The sequence below is a fragment of the Myiozetetes cayanensis genome, unplaced genomic scaffold (assembly GCF_022539395.1).
Source record: "Myiozetetes cayanensis isolate MyiCay16 unplaced genomic scaffold, myiCay2020 scf18, whole genome shotgun sequence".
Classification (NCBI taxonomy): Eukaryota; Metazoa; Chordata; class Aves; order Passeriformes; family Tyrannidae; genus Myiozetetes; species Myiozetetes cayanensis.
Genome location: NW_026087389.1, coordinates 9,543,526 through 9,558,827, shown reverse-complemented (window position 1 = coordinate 9,558,827; position 15,302 = coordinate 9,543,526). Strand labels below are relative to the sequence as shown.

The window sequence follows — 15,302 nt, the reverse complement described above, 5'->3', positions numbered from 1 at the left end:
CTCAACTCATGGCTTCTGTGTTAAAGACAAATTTAAGCCAGTTATTCAAAAGCTGTTTGCAAATGTTATCTAAAAAAAGGCAGGAACACCAAGCTATTTCTCTTTTCATCCTTATTCACTCTACAGCAACTTGTATTGATTTCTACAATTCAGTTAAAGCAATTCTTGTCTTTCATCTCCTCCAATGCTGCCAACAGCTCTGCTTCCTGGTCATTGGCACACTTTTCCTGGGACTGAACATTAGATTCAGATTTGTTCCTCCACTCTCCATTCTTTCTTACTGGTCATCCTTACATAAAGGGAAAGACATCCTTATATAAGGGGAAAAAATATTCCTGCAGTTTAAAGGGCCTCAGCCATTGGTAGGAACAGAGAGGCAAATGAGAGCATTGACAGTTGCCAGACAGTATCCACAATTCCCCATTCTCTCTGGATACTGAGGTACAGAAGGAGAAAGAGGGTGTTGATTATGTCCAGTTTCTACATATCAGGTGTGTGGGTCAACCACAGGCCAGCTCTGAGCAGCCCTGTCCTTCACCAAGCACAGAGTTGCTCTCCTTGAGGGACACATTCCAAAGGAATGCACCTCCCAGCATGCAGCCACAGGAGGGTTTTTATAAGTTGCTGAAGACTGACAGCCAAAGAGACCACGTATCTTCCCAGCTCAGAGGGGAAAACCAGAGATGGAAGAAGGCTGCAAAGACAGTGCTCCCAAGGGGGAAGAAGACGGGGACAGCACCACTCTGCGCCTCGCACAGATCTACCTGCCCTCCCATCACAAAAGGGAGGTTTGTGAGGCTGTTTTTTACAGACGTGACCACATGTACAGTAAGGAGGTTGACTGCCTCCTATTCCAAGATTAAAGTAAACAAAAGAATATTTAACCTAGAAACAAGTTATTCATTCCCAACAGTGCCCTCTGTTCAGGATTAACACACAGCCCTGAGACAAGATGCTACAAATACTAACACATTTTCCCAGCTCTTCACTAAATTCATCCCACTGGGACAGCCCCAGGAATTTCCCCTGACTTCCAGTAATCAAAAGCTGTGGATCTGGGCAAGACAGTTTTAATGAGGGAGCCCCCACTCCTGGAAACATCAGTTCCTGGAACACACATAGAAAAACTAAGCCTGCATCAGGAAAGCTCATTGGTACCAAATGAGAAGACAGCAACTTAGCATCGCTAATTTCTGCAAAACTGTCACATTGCCTGACAGTTTGCCTTATTATCTTATTTTTCTCTTTCTTTCTTTGCATCTCATTTTCTCATTTGTTGCTAAATCTTCAAGGCCTCTGCTGCAAGGGGATGCAAACAAAGACAAGCCCTCCACCCCCACTCCAAGTCTACACCCTGCATCTGTGGTGACTGTAGTCAAACTGGGACCACATGTAAGACAGGGATCCTGTGCCCAGACACTGTATAATCACCTCAACTTCGCCCTGAGAGAAGAAAAAAATTGATTTTTTTATAAGTAAAAGACACACGAAAAAAAAATCCAGAGGCCAATCTCAGCTCAATCCCATGGGATCCAAGTGAGATCTCTCAGGCTTGATGTAAGCCTTGCCTCTAGTAGCATCTCCCCTCTGTATGAGGGCTGTATGAGGCAATACTCAAACGTGAGCTGGGACCTTTATTTCTCTGTACTGATGAATGAATTGCCACCAGGATGACTAACAGCATCACATGTACCAGAAAAGGTGACAACACCTATAATCCAAATAAATACCCTGAATAGCCTCTGACTGGCAACAAGGCAGCAGCTGAGGTTAATATAAGTGCTATAACAAAAGCTCTCTAGTGCTTTGTTCGCACTGGAAATCAAGTTGTTAAGCAAAAAAGTGTGTTACTTTATAGACAACTCAAAGACTGTAGCACTGAATTTATTTTGCAGTCTCAGCAAGAGGTTCCTACTCGTCAAGCCACAGCAGCTTAGCTGGCAGGGTCACTGACACCTCTACTTAACACAGATAAGACACAGATAAAGCCCCATCTTAATGCACAGCATTTCCTTGATCTCAGATAGCACGATAGTCCCCTTCCCCTTAAAGGCAGAGTGGTCTGGATGCCAAATACCTGAAGCTGCCAGAGGAAGATATGTTTGATTGAACTGATTTCCCAGTGGAAAGCAGCTCTCCCAATGCTATCAGTGGAATCAGCAGATTTTGCTGGAGCCAGAAAACATTTTTGGCTCAAAAGTGAGAGCCAGTAATTACAGATACCAAGTTCCTATAACATTAATGAGGGGAAAGTCAGTAACAAGAAAATCACCATAATTGTAGAATTTATTTGTTTTAGCAACCTTATTTAAATTCCTTTATTTTCCAAAGACAGACGAGAAAACAGAAAGAATAATTCATTCTCTTGACAAAACAAGAGGGCTGAGAAAGAATCCTACTTGAATTTTAAAGCTTCGTTACATATTCTATCAGTAGAAGGAGCCCACAGGAAGACCAAGTATAATGGGGCAAAATTCAGACCCTTCCAAGAGGGAATGTTTAATTCCACTATTTAAGTCCCAGGCCAAGTGCTGCAGATTTCCAAGAGAAACCATCAGCATGGGATTTATTTGCCTGATCAAACACTGCTCATGTTCCAGTCCCCATTGCACCAGTGTCGGTCCACAGTAGCTATACTTATTTCAGGAATGCAAACAGACATTTAGATGATGTAACTGCATTTAGCCCAAGAAGGGCATGGAGCAGCAGTTCCTGTACACAGGAATGTTCACTGGAGCAGGAGACTTGTGGCCTCTCTGGGAAAAGAGATCATCATGGGAGAAAAAAAAAGTTTGACTTGCTCTAGACATTACGCAAGCCTTCTGGGCATAGATCACTGCTCTGAACTTCAAGGGTTAGGTCTGGCTTTTAAAAGAAGTGGCTCCATTTATGTGATGCAAAGCTCCAAAAATGCCCAATTCACTGTCTCAGGGCTCAACTACAAAGGGATATTTCAATAGAGCTATATGCCTATAATTATTCTATATATTTACACCTCTAAATTAATTTCCTTTTCAAAATAAGTAATTTTACTCCACTAAAATGAAGTCAAATGATTAACAGAATAGTCAGTTAAACGGGACACACATGGAAAGGCCTACACAGTTTTAGCCATAGAAAGAGATAACCTGGCATAGAGCTCATGCCCTGGGGAACACCCCTCCTTTGCCTATCACCAAGCAGTTCCCCAGCACTTGTGTCTACCTAGAAGAGACAAACAGCAAATAAAAAAAAAAAGGCAGAGCAAATAATTCCCTCAGACACGCCACACACACTGGTTTAACCTCAGCAGTCTTCCTTTTAAGTGCAACCCAGAGCATCAGAAGACCTCTGGATCAGCAGCTGCAGTCACAGCTCAAGACTGGAGCAGTTTCCAAGACCACATCTGTGTCCCGCTTTTCCACTACACTTGGCTTGAGCCCATAGAAACACCAACAGGTTTGGAGAATAGCAAGTATGGCCCGAATCCAGACAGATCTGGCAATTCTTCTCACTCCAAAACTCTCCTGGCTACCACAATTCATGGTTTCCATCAAGGTCTTCAGCTGCAAAAGGTTCCCCCCCAACACTTTCCAAACTTGGCAGCTCCAAAGGGAAAGGATGCCAAACCAAGCCACTGCAGCCGATGCCTTTGTCAGCACCGAGCATCCTCACTCAATATTGTAATGAAGTCTCATTCTCAAGAAGCCCCACGGAGTGTAACAGCATAAACAAGAGAGCAGAACCCACAATGTCCATACAGTTTCACACAGCCAAATTCTGCAGATACGAGATGACATTCAGATTGTAAAATCTGGCAGATCACTTGCAAAAGCAAAATAATGATCGATCTCTGTCTTTAATCCAAATCCAATGAAGCTTTAGAGTCATTCCATAAAACCCTTGTGGCTTCAAGTTGTGCAAGACTTCTGAATTGGAGCTAAATTTTATGCCTGCAGAAGTACAGGATCAAAGGCAGCAGCCCAAACTCAGCAGTGTGACAGCCAGCAAGGAAGGGAGCAGACAAGTACAGAACACAGCACCCTGCTCACTCAATGGGGGCCAAATCCTCATCAACATATTAATGAGGGAAAAAAAGACCCCATCAAAGTCTAGCAGGATTTGCTCTGACTGTCCCATCAGTTTGATAAGTGAACATTATCCCTTAAGCATTACCACCACAGCTTTCATGCAATCCTAACTCCCCACCACACTTCACCGGAGGGTCAGAACCTCTATTTTTACATTTTGTTTAAAAGCAGTGGCCTGTATAATGAGTATTGCCAACAAACTGCAGCCCATAAATTCCTGAGCGTGTGCACAAGTCCTCAGCTCCAACAAAGCTCAGATGCCCTGTAAAGCAAGAGTAGCACATGCAGAAACGCATTAGCACACTCTACACAGCAGACAGATGTAACAGTCCTTCAGCCTCAGAACAGTTCAATTGCACACTACTTAAGTGACAGCTACCCAGATGAATTTCTTTATTGAAAATTAAGTGCCAGTACAATAGATCGTGTCACTGTAGGTTTGGACAAGAGGACTCTGTAAGGCAATGTCTTAAAACTGAACAGACTGACAATGAAAGATGGTCCTAAGATAACTTGATAAATACAAAAACCTCCTTTCTGAATGATGGAATTATTTCTGATGTGGTAAGCATAAGTCCAAACACACAATTTTAAGTAGTGGAACAGTTCAACTGATTTAAAGTTATGCACACCACACTGTTTGCAAGATCAAAATGTTTATGGGTAAGTGAATAAAAGACAATTTGTTTTTTTTTAACAGTTATTCTATTTTAGTTATTCTACACATCACATGCATGTCACAAACAGCATAGAACTCAGTGAAAGATCTTCTAATTTTCTACTAATCCCACAAAATCAGCAAGTTTCCATCTTAGTGGGGTGTTTCTCCTTGATGGATGTGAATAAGTTAAGAAGAATACTGTTTCCAATTATAACCATAGTTTCACAGCTATGGAGAAAAACATCCCAGGACACTGTTCTGAGGACAGAATAAGAAGCTGATATCCATGGCCCAGCTGTTAGAAGTCTCCTCAAAACAGACTGATGTGATATTTGTACCTTTCCATTATAAAAATTTTAATAGCTCTGCCAAAAGCATGAAAATCCACTCCCCCTGCTAAATTTTCCCAAGGGCCCCACTCCTGCCAAACTGTACCTGCAGTAAAACAGGGTAGCTGAGAAAGTAAATACCCCATTGCAAGATCTCCTTTTTTTTGCCCTCATCCTGCAAATCAACCTGCACCACAAAGGATTTCCTTTTCCATGCACCACAGGACACCTCTGCTCACGGCTGCACAGCAGCAAAATGCCCCTATATGCTCCTACAGCTGTTTCCAAGGTAACCAGCACAGAGCCATATACAAGGGAAGGAAGCAAACAGCAGCAATGCAATCCTGCAATATTGCCACTTTTTGGAGCAGGTCTGAGTTGCCCCTTTCCCCTTCCTCTCCTCTCCAGCTGCCCCATGAGTCGGGCAAGGGGTGGGTGACTCACTCAACATTTTGTAATTCCATTACATCAATCTTTCTAAAGGTTTGGCTTTGAGCTTTTTTACAAGGCATCATATTGGAGTTTTAAAGGTGAGAGTCAAATTTTCTGCTTTTACTCAAGAAAAACCATCTGGGGGAGGAAGGGGAATTACATCAACAACCTAAATTTACACTCAAATTCTGTATTCACTCCTCATATAAGCAGAAAGACATCTCAGGTTTAGCAAAGGGTGTCTGCCCACTACCATGACCTGTCTTCTACAAGTCCTATGCATTTAGATAACACTCACTTTCATCAGTTTGGATAAAAGTATCTCCACTGTTAAACCTGCAGATATAGTTTATCCTTTCTAGACATACAGTTTCCACATCCACTCAGATTTACCAAAAATCACAGACTTTCCCACCTGCCCACATACATTCTTGTTCCCAAAGCAGAAATTAGCCTTTGCTTCTTTTGCTACTGAAAACCTCTGAGCAGCTACAACGCAGTCCAAATCCTGCAGTCCTCACATAAAGGACAGCAGCCCAAGGAGGAAAATTGGGATGGGAAAGGGTCTGGCACAGCCAAGTAATTCTTATTACTGACTCAACAGGACCAGCTATCAGGGATGTAAATCAGCACAAGATGTAGCCCCACAGCAACGGACAGAACTGCCAGGTGATATACTCTTAAGCTCTGCTTCCAGGTCTGAGACAACCCCACAGTTAGGCAGGGAGGAGCTGATCAACCTCTTAGCTCGGGACTAGCAAGGCTGTTATCAATGCAGGCTGAAGGGAATACATTTTCCACCAAGAATTTCCAAGTCATTAACATAATTATTTTTTTCCTGCATGGAACAGAGTAAGGAGTAGCATTTCCCATGTATAAGTCTCTTCTGGTTGGGAACAACAACGCTTTACAAAACGAAGCACTTCTGCACATTGGTGAGAAGGCACTCCCATCTTCCAAGAGACAGAAATTTCACAGCAAAACATGCATGAAGAGTCTCGCTGTGGGTGATGTTCTGAAATGGCAACTGTACTTCTGGACAGTTCACCTATGTCTTGCATTTCTCTGTGTGACTTACCATGGCTGACCTTTTGAATATCAGCTGTGATTAATGAAGCTTCCAATCCAGCTCTGAATGGCTGTAAATTGCAAGAGATGCTCATTATATTCAGTAACCAAAATACACCACTCATCTAATCACAACTGTGAACTGCTGAACACCAAGACACTTCTTTTGGAAGCTCAAGTACTGCCATCCTCAGAGGAAGTGAACACTCTAATGGGTCAGAGTACCCAGGTCTGGGGGAAGAGCTCCCCAGCTTAGATATAAAAAAACCCCACACCTGCCACATCTGCATAGGCATGGAGATGCCAACAAGGCAGACATAACTTGCTGAATAAGGATAAGGAATAAGGAAAACCAGAAGTCAGTATTTCTTCATAGACTGGTTGGAGGTTGGTTTGCAAAATCAAGATCTGAACAGAACCCTTCAGAGATTTCTTGCAGTGTTTTTATAGAATGGTTTGGGTTGGAAGGGACCTTAAAGGATATTTAGTTCCAATCCCCCTGCCGTGAGCAGCAACACATCATGACGTAAAGCCTTCTCTAGAATCCAGCTAAACCCTGTACCTGTTAACACTGCAGTGCTACAAAAACATTACCAAATACTTCCTCTGCTGCCCCTGCAGAGTTATGAGCTGTAACACAACCAGCAAACCGGTCGCCTTAGGGAATGGGGAAAGAAGTTCCCTACAAACTCAGCACATTCCTTTGCAGGTACATACCTTCTCCTCTACATAGCACATCAGCTCAAGCCTGCGAGGTTTATCCCTACAGATAAACCACTCTGTGATTAAATGATAACTTCCTAAGACCAACTACTCTTTGAGCCGCCTGCAGAAATAAATGCAGTGAGTGTACTCAAAGGGAGGCACACGAGTCACAGACTCACTGCAGTGCTGGGACTGAAAGCAGAGGGAGGGGAGATGAGGAGGAAAGGCATTACATAGACCCCAGAGACAAGAGCCAGTACATACACGTATGAAGCTACAGAGAGTAACCCAGCAAACAGACTAACCCAGCACAGCTGCACATCAGGAGCTCACTGCTGTAAAGGTTTTAAGAGCCCCCCCCCCAAAGCCATCCGTGGTCCAACAGTGCAAGAAGCATCCCTGTCAGCTGCATCAGGGCAGCATTACAAAGCACTGCACCATAACAGGGCTGAAATCCTGCCAACAGGTCTCACTGTGTAGAGCAGAGGATTGATTTACTCTTCTACGGGACAAGATTTTTAACAGCTCTATCTCAGGAGGTTGGAGTCTCCGAGTGGAAGCTGTGGTCCTAGAGCAAATAGGTGGTGTTCTCCCAAAACAGTAGAAGCAAGGAAGAGCATCAGAAAGACACAGCAGCTTAATGACTCTGTCCTGACACCTTACAGGGCATCGAGCAGCACAATTTCTCTCTGTGCATATAAACCAGTAGGGTCAGAGAATTGCCTGATTTTTGCATTACTTACACCAAATGCTGCAATAGTGCCACTTCAGATATTTGATAAGTCTGCTTACCAGTGCATAGTCTAAAGAGACAGTCAGGGAAAGGGATACAAAAGAAAAGTCTGCCATTAGCTACTTGCACCAAAGCAGCTGAGGTTCCTAAGGCACACATTCGCTTTTAATTCTGCCTGTTCCTGATCAGCTCCTCCACCTGAGTCCACTGAGAGAACAGAAGAACTGCACTTCACTTCAGAGACATAAACTTTCCCCACCGATCTCATCCCTATTCATCTGCAAACGCAGGAGCCGGAGTGCAACGTTGAAACCTCCCTTATGCTGTGCCACCTTGTGGATGCCTTCTCCCGACTTTTATGAGCGCAGGTCCAGCATTTATTTAACATCACACTCTTGAGCATGTAAACAAAATAATTCACAGTCATTGTGAGCAACAGTAAGCAGCATAATAGGAATCAGATTACCGTAACACGTCCTCTGTGCAATTCACAAACCCTTTAATCCCCAGGTGGAACAGGGCACTCGGAAAAATTACCAGCTGAAAACAGCATCACCGGTAGCTTTAGAAAGTTGGGGCTCAGATACTGCAAAACCCTCTAAATATCCAAAACGGACCACGCAGCCACCTCTCGCTCAGATTTGCCCCCATCACTTGAAGAAGAAAACCCCAAAGCAGAAACCAAGCAAGCCCGGGGAGGGACCGGCAGATTTCCTGCGGCAAAGTTTACCGGCACGAAGAGCATCCCTCCTCCAACCCCTTCATCCAAGGAGCTCCATGCCAGCAGAGGATTGTCCCCCTCCCAGCGAGAGATGCACCACCACCCCCGCTCATAGAATGACAGAAAAGGGGAGGCTGAGGGTAAACCCGAGCATCTCCAGCTCTCCTTTCCCCCCAACGCGCTCACCGTCCTCTTGCATCCTCTGCAGGCACAGGGCGAGGCTCTTCCTCCATCCCGGCATCGCGGCAGGAGCGGCGCTGCCGCCCCCCGGGGCAGACACAGGGCTGGAGGGGCCCGGGGGGGCCGGCGGGAGCGGCGGGCGCTGCCGAGCGCGGCCGGGCTCCCCGGCGCTTTATGGCCGGGCGGTGCATACGGCGGCGGCGGCGGGGCCGGGGCCGGGGGAGCGCTGCCCGCCCCCGCCTGCGCACAGCCCCGGGCCGCCCGCCGCGCAGGTGCGCTCCCCCCGCACCGGGGGCGGGCGAGCGGCGAGCTCGGGGGCGGAGGGGGGCAGAAAAAATGCTGTCGATATGTATATATTGTGTATTTTCCCCTAGTGCGGTCTGCGTAGGCAGCTTGGGCCCGCCTGCGAACAGGCACCGGGGCTGCGCCCCGCACCGGCATCCCTGCGGGTCCCAAATCGCCGGCGGGCGTTTGGACAAAACACACGCCCGGGAAAGGGATGGAGAGCACACTGTTCCCATTCTACATTCCCTTTACAGCTGTAGCCTGGCGTCTCTTCCCTTCACCGAGCGGCAGCTGCCTGGCAGCCCCGCACAGGTGCGCACATCGATGCAAGTGTTTATTCTGAAGTTGAGTTCTCCGGTAAATAAAGTTGCACAACGGCCAGGCTGATCTACTTCATCTTTCTACCACCACTCCCAAGCGGCCAAAGTGGGGCCGGGGGGAGACAGGGACTTTAGAAGCATCTTTGTCATTTCTTAATATTCCAGAGGTTTCAGTGCTTTTACAGGGACACAAAGGAGATGCTTATTGCATATGCCAGGGCATTCATGTTTTTAATTTCCTGGGGGCAACATATCTCTGCAATGACTAGCATCTTTTTTTGTTCTTTATGAGGTCTTTTATTAACTGATGGGTAGGTCTCCCTCTGCGTCTCTGCCTCCCTTTGTGAGAGTGATGATATTATGTGCCACACCTGCTATAATCTCAAATATTAGGGACCAAACTCTTCTTGGGTTAGCATGAGCTAATTCCAGTTTTGGAAGGCTAGTGTCTGACACCTACCCAGATAGGACAGGGTGGCTACAATAGCAAAATAATACACCCGTCTAGATGCATCCATGTGGAATTCAGCTTAATTTTTAGTCCATCTCTTCTGTCCCTACCTGCATGAAAAGCAGTTGTTGTAGGACAGCCAAGCACCCTGCTAAGAGGCAGCAGCTTCACCCTCCGTGCTTTGCCCACAGCTCACATCTGAGGAGCTTTGCCATTTCAGGAGCTTCCAGCCAGACTTACAGGGCAGCCAAATGTGGCATGGACTATGCCAAGCTGGGCAGTAGGGGTGTGGAAACCTCTTCAGCACCTGACAAAAACTGAAGTGGCTCAACCCCAAAGTATCTGGAAGAGAATCCGCTTGAAAGAACCTCCTGCAGCTCCGAGCACATCAAGGGAGAAAACCCATTTCTGGAGAAAGTGTTGAAAGCAGAAAGCTAAGAAAGCCTATGACTTTGGGGGAGTCTGCATGATGAGGATCCTGACTGAGGTATTTGTTTTAAAGACCTACAGTTAAACCAGGTTTTTTTATTATTATTCCCCCCTCACAAGTTCTTGAAGACCAGTGTGAGAGCTGGGCTGGAGAGGACCTATTTTGAAGTTAGTGCTGTAGCGTGTCTTCCCAGTGAGTTAAGCTGGGATAATCATAAACCCATAAGAACAACCCTCTTCGTTTAAGCATAAGAGTTTGCAAAACTCCAGAGGGCAGACAGCAGCATGCAGTGCCTGAGAACTGCATGAGAGGTTCCCATCGAAGCAGACAGCAGCACTGTACAGGCTGATTCACTTCCATGTCTCTAGCCAGGGCATTACCCATCGGTTTAAAGGACAGTGATTGGAGTGATGGCACCTGAAGGCTTATTCCAAGCAGCTGGAGCAATCACTTCTAAGAGAGATTTCCTGAGGACTATCAGCAGCAGGAACATAGCCAGAGCTCAGACCTGCCTTTCCTCCACTAGCAGCACAGAAAAATTTGCAGACACAAAAAGATATTTTTGCCCACATTTACTATCAGACTAGAAACATAAGAATGGATTGAGTCCCCATTCAGCTACAGCTTCTTAAAGAGCTCCTTTCCTTACACTAAATACAGCACATTTGTGCAGCTTATTCCTCAGGGTAGAAACAGCCCCCTGCAATTTCACTGCAGATGTTCCTGGTACCTTTGGAACTCACAACAAATCACAACTCCACAGCTAGACTGGATTAGGGCACATCATGCTAACTTATAGGAAGTTTGTGATATGCACCAAATATTCTGACAGCAAAACTCAGAAGCTTTTTTGAGGACTAATCTGAAGCCAAGATGCATCCTGGGGGAAGATGATGCTTCTCTCAATAGTTAAAACCCAGCACACAGCTCTGTGGAGTTATATGACTAACTCAACCACCCACACAAGCAAATCACCTGCCCTTTCTGTGCCTTAATTTCCTCAGCTGTATTTTATAATTGCTTGGTGATATCCAGATTCTAGGCATTCGAAAAGACTCCCAGAAAAGTGATGGTTATTGATCTGATGTTTCTTTCAGGGAAAGTAATGACAGTTTGAAGAAACATGACATAGGAAGGGGCTTTTAAAAGTAAGGTCAAATCAACACTTTTTGTACCTAAAAGCTCATCTGGTTTTGCCATTTACACTGGATGATATCTCAAAATACTTTTTTGCTTAAATCTCTTTAGACTGTCATTGCTATAACAGTACTGCTTTTGAAAGGACACTGGTGCCACAGAAATAATTAAACATGAAAATAGAAAGCACATTACTAGCTGAAAAAGCAGCTCAGAGCTCTTAAGAATTGAATTTGACACATCCATTATTGTAGAGAGAGCCAAAGCTAGTGTGGCAAGATTTTCTCAAGTGCTAACTTCAGTACTCACATGGGAAACTGTGTTAGAGAAAACGAAACATAGCTAAAAATACTGGTAGGGAATTCATAAGCAGAAGCAGTGTAAGACAGATGCTGTGCTACATCTTTGGAGGGAAGTCATGGAGGGATATTTCAAGCAGCAGGAAGTCCATAGAACACCTCAGAAGTGACTACCTGTGTCCTTGAGCAATGTCTAATCTGTCTGTATAACTGAAACATCCAGCTGCAGGATTTTAGGCACCACTGTGACATGGATGCTGCCACAACTTTAGAAGGTGCTGCTGTGCTCCCACTCAGCTGCTCCATCCTGCAGAAATGGTCGTAAAACCAAATTTGTGAGGAAGAGATTCCTCTTTGGCCACATGCCCTGGGACAGGATGACCTACTTTGACCAACTGAGGACTTAACTTTGCCCTGTGCATTGTCTGTTTCAGCAGCCAGTGGTCCTGGCCCCCCTGAGGAACACAGACAGTAATACCACTTGCGTGGTGAGAAGAGGCTACCAAGTACAAATCCCATTTTCCTGAAAGGGTTAAGGGAGAGAGTCCAGGCTTTTTTGCTTCGATTTTGTCCTGTATCTGTATGCCTACAGACATCTCCAGCCAATGTTCCTGTCATGTGTTCCCTCACCTTGAAGGTCCCTCACTTTATCATCTCACAATGGGAATAAGCTGACTCTCTGCAACAAGGAAAGTTAGTGAAATGAGTCAATCTTCACTTTCAGCCCCAAAATATGTGATTTAAGAGCTCCCTTCTTGCCACTTCTGAGTCAGTGAGGATCTGGCACTTGGGAAACCCTTAGGAGTGGTATTTTGTCTGTCCACCACTCCCAGCAGCTTGAGTGAAGATGTCCCAGGAGAGAGATGGCACCCCCGAGGCTGCATTATTTCAACAGTGGTCTGGAGGCATCATGAAAATCTCTGGGGAAACAGAGAGGACCGTGGGCTCCCTCACGCCCATACTGACCTAGTGCTACTGACAGGCAGCATTCAATAGTTCAGGTCAAGCTTTGACCTATGTAATCCTATACAAAGGAAATCTACTTCGGTGTCTAGAATAATATTTTCCTTTCTCACTTCCACTCCACAACTTAATTAAGTAAAAGATAAATTTTCTTTCACTACCAAGACTGGGCTACTTTCCTGGGTGTTGAAGCAGTGCACCCTTTACCCTTACAGCCGTACATGGGGCAGGCAGGGGACTATGGGAAATCTATTTTCATCCCACCATGATATGTAAATAACACATGGCTGCTTTAAGGAAGAACCAGTCTCTCCTTTCACCTCCCAGGCACATGGAATGGGACTGGGAATACAGGGCATCAATCTCTGTCACCACACAGCGTCAGGATGGGTTTGTTTCACTGGCTGCTACACTCTCACTTGTATGCAGCTGTGTGTCCCATAACCCACACACAGCAGTGAACAGCACTGCGATCATAGAATTTAAAAATAATCCTGTCATGGTAGAAGGTTAAAGGCAGTTTTAAAATGGATTATCTTCACTTTGCTACCACCACCAGGAGTTGATTAATAGGAATCTTTACCTACTAATCCAACTTGGTTCTGTTTTTGCCTTAAATTCAAGCAGTGCAAACAGTTTACTTCTTTGTTGCCTGCTTCTTGTCAGGCACTTCAGGGCACACATTCATATTATGGACTTCTGCAGAAGTGCTCATGTCCAACTAGATTCTGAAGGCTGGAAGCAATCTGTCATTCTGCCTCTTTGGGCTGATACTCATCTCTCTGAACCACTAAATACCTTTTAGACAGAATGAGAGAATGTCCTTGGATTTCAGTGACACAATATACACCCCTTTATGGACACCACAAGGATATGGTCACTGCTGTGCTCTGTTCCTGCTAGAAGAGCACTCAAGTGCTCCTTGTTTCTCTACCAAAGATACACTTGGAGTCAGCTCCAGAGCTGGTTCTTCACCTCCTTCCTTGGAAATGACATCATAAGCACAAAGGGGCTCAGACCAGTCCCTCACCTCCTTCCAAATCATCTTCATTCTGCAAGAGCCCTGCAAAGTAAGTGTGCAATGAGCTCTGAGTGCTGAAGCAGTGAGGCTGCCTCTGGCCAGCAAACCCAGGGCTATGAAGTATCTCCACTTGGTTCTCCTCCTCCCTCAACACCACTGTCATGAGGTTTCTTCTCCTGGGCACAAGGCTGTCTTTGCTGACATGACTGCTGGGCTGATGCTTGTGCCAAAGCTTTGGCTTTGCTTCCTCTGAGAGTTCTTAACTTACAGATGCTGTTCAGAGCAAGCCACGAACACCAGTCACCTTTTCTGCCAAGACCGTGAGACTGGCTGTCCACCTTGTGTTCCCAAACAATCTTGTCACTTACTGCCACTGCCTCACCACAGAGATTCTCCCCATTCTACCAGTGACCCAGCAACTCACAAGATGGTGCTGAGAAGACTACATGGAGACAAAGCCAGAGAAGCTTTGCATCTTCCTCACCGCTTGCCCCAGAACATCAGTGTTTAAGCAAGACCCAGAGGTCTGTGCCTCCTTCCCTGCTAACAGTGGGGCTTAGGGCTCTGCAGTGCAACATTGCAGCTGCTGCCTATTGATTTCCAGGCATGTGTCAGAAATTCAATATGCTGAGGTGACCAAGAATGTTACGTGTTTTTCTGTTATTATACATGTTACTCTCTGACAGCAGAGCCTGAAGTGCTAGCAGCTGATACAGCTGCTTCATACTGTTAATATTATAACCCTGCAACATAAGAGACAGTGGTTTTGGTCCCATCCTGTGTGAAGGTCTCTCAGTTCAGCCAGCAGACAGCTTTACCTGGGTTACTGTGAAGTTGCTGTGTGAACTGGACTGTTATTTAGAAAGACAGGAGAATTTAAGAAAAAGACTGAACTCAGTCACAGCAATGAAGAGCCACTTTTCTAACTTGTGATTGAAGATGCTGGTGATGCAAACATGTTCTTTCCCTTTCAAAACCGCTTTCAGGACTTCCTCCTTTGTCATCTGATAGTTTCTCCCCTGCACACACCACCATCTTCCCCCTTAGACACACACACTAATAAAATGTCACCATTTGCACCACATCCAAGTGTTTGCCTTCATAGAGACACATAATCCTCTCCAGAGCTTATCATCATTGTTATTACCATTGAAGTCCTTATCACCATTTACCCACAGCAGAGATCCCCAAACCATCCCACTTCTACACAAAGGTTTTCATTCCAGGCATTCACTTAGCAGCAAGATTTGCCTCTGGCTATGGAAGGTTTCATCTCTGCTCCTCATTGCAGAGCTGCCTCAGGGAAGTTTTGCAAATCACTAAAGTGAAAGAGCTATCAGATATGGGATAGCTGGATCTGCACCACCCAGAACACCAGGTATCAGATAGATCTCGGCCAGTGAAAGTTTCCCATTAGGAAGTGCTCTACATTTTGCTTTGATTTCCTGATTAACAAACTTTTCTTTAAGGGAAGGATCTCTAAGATATCCCTGCACT

The 15,302-nt window shown here is 45.4% G+C and overlaps 1 protein-coding gene across 2 annotated transcripts in view; it reads right to left on the bottom strand.

The window, feature by feature from the left end:
- GRIP2 (glutamate receptor interacting protein 2) overlaps positions 1 to 9,022 on the bottom strand; it is a 258,982-nt gene extending 249,960 nt beyond the window's left edge. Inside the window, exon 1 of one of the 2 annotated variants that reach the window (XM_050312920.1) lies at positions 8,906 to 9,022. In XM_050312920.1, the coding sequence (XP_050168877.1) occupies positions 8,906 to 8,960 (55 nt within the window). In that variant the 5' untranslated portion in view covers positions 8,961 to 9,022. The remainder of the gene's footprint in view (positions 1 to 8,905) is intronic. The other variant, XM_050312922.1, reaches the window with a different exon arrangement.
- Positions 9,023 to 15,302: the final 6,280 nt, after the last annotated feature.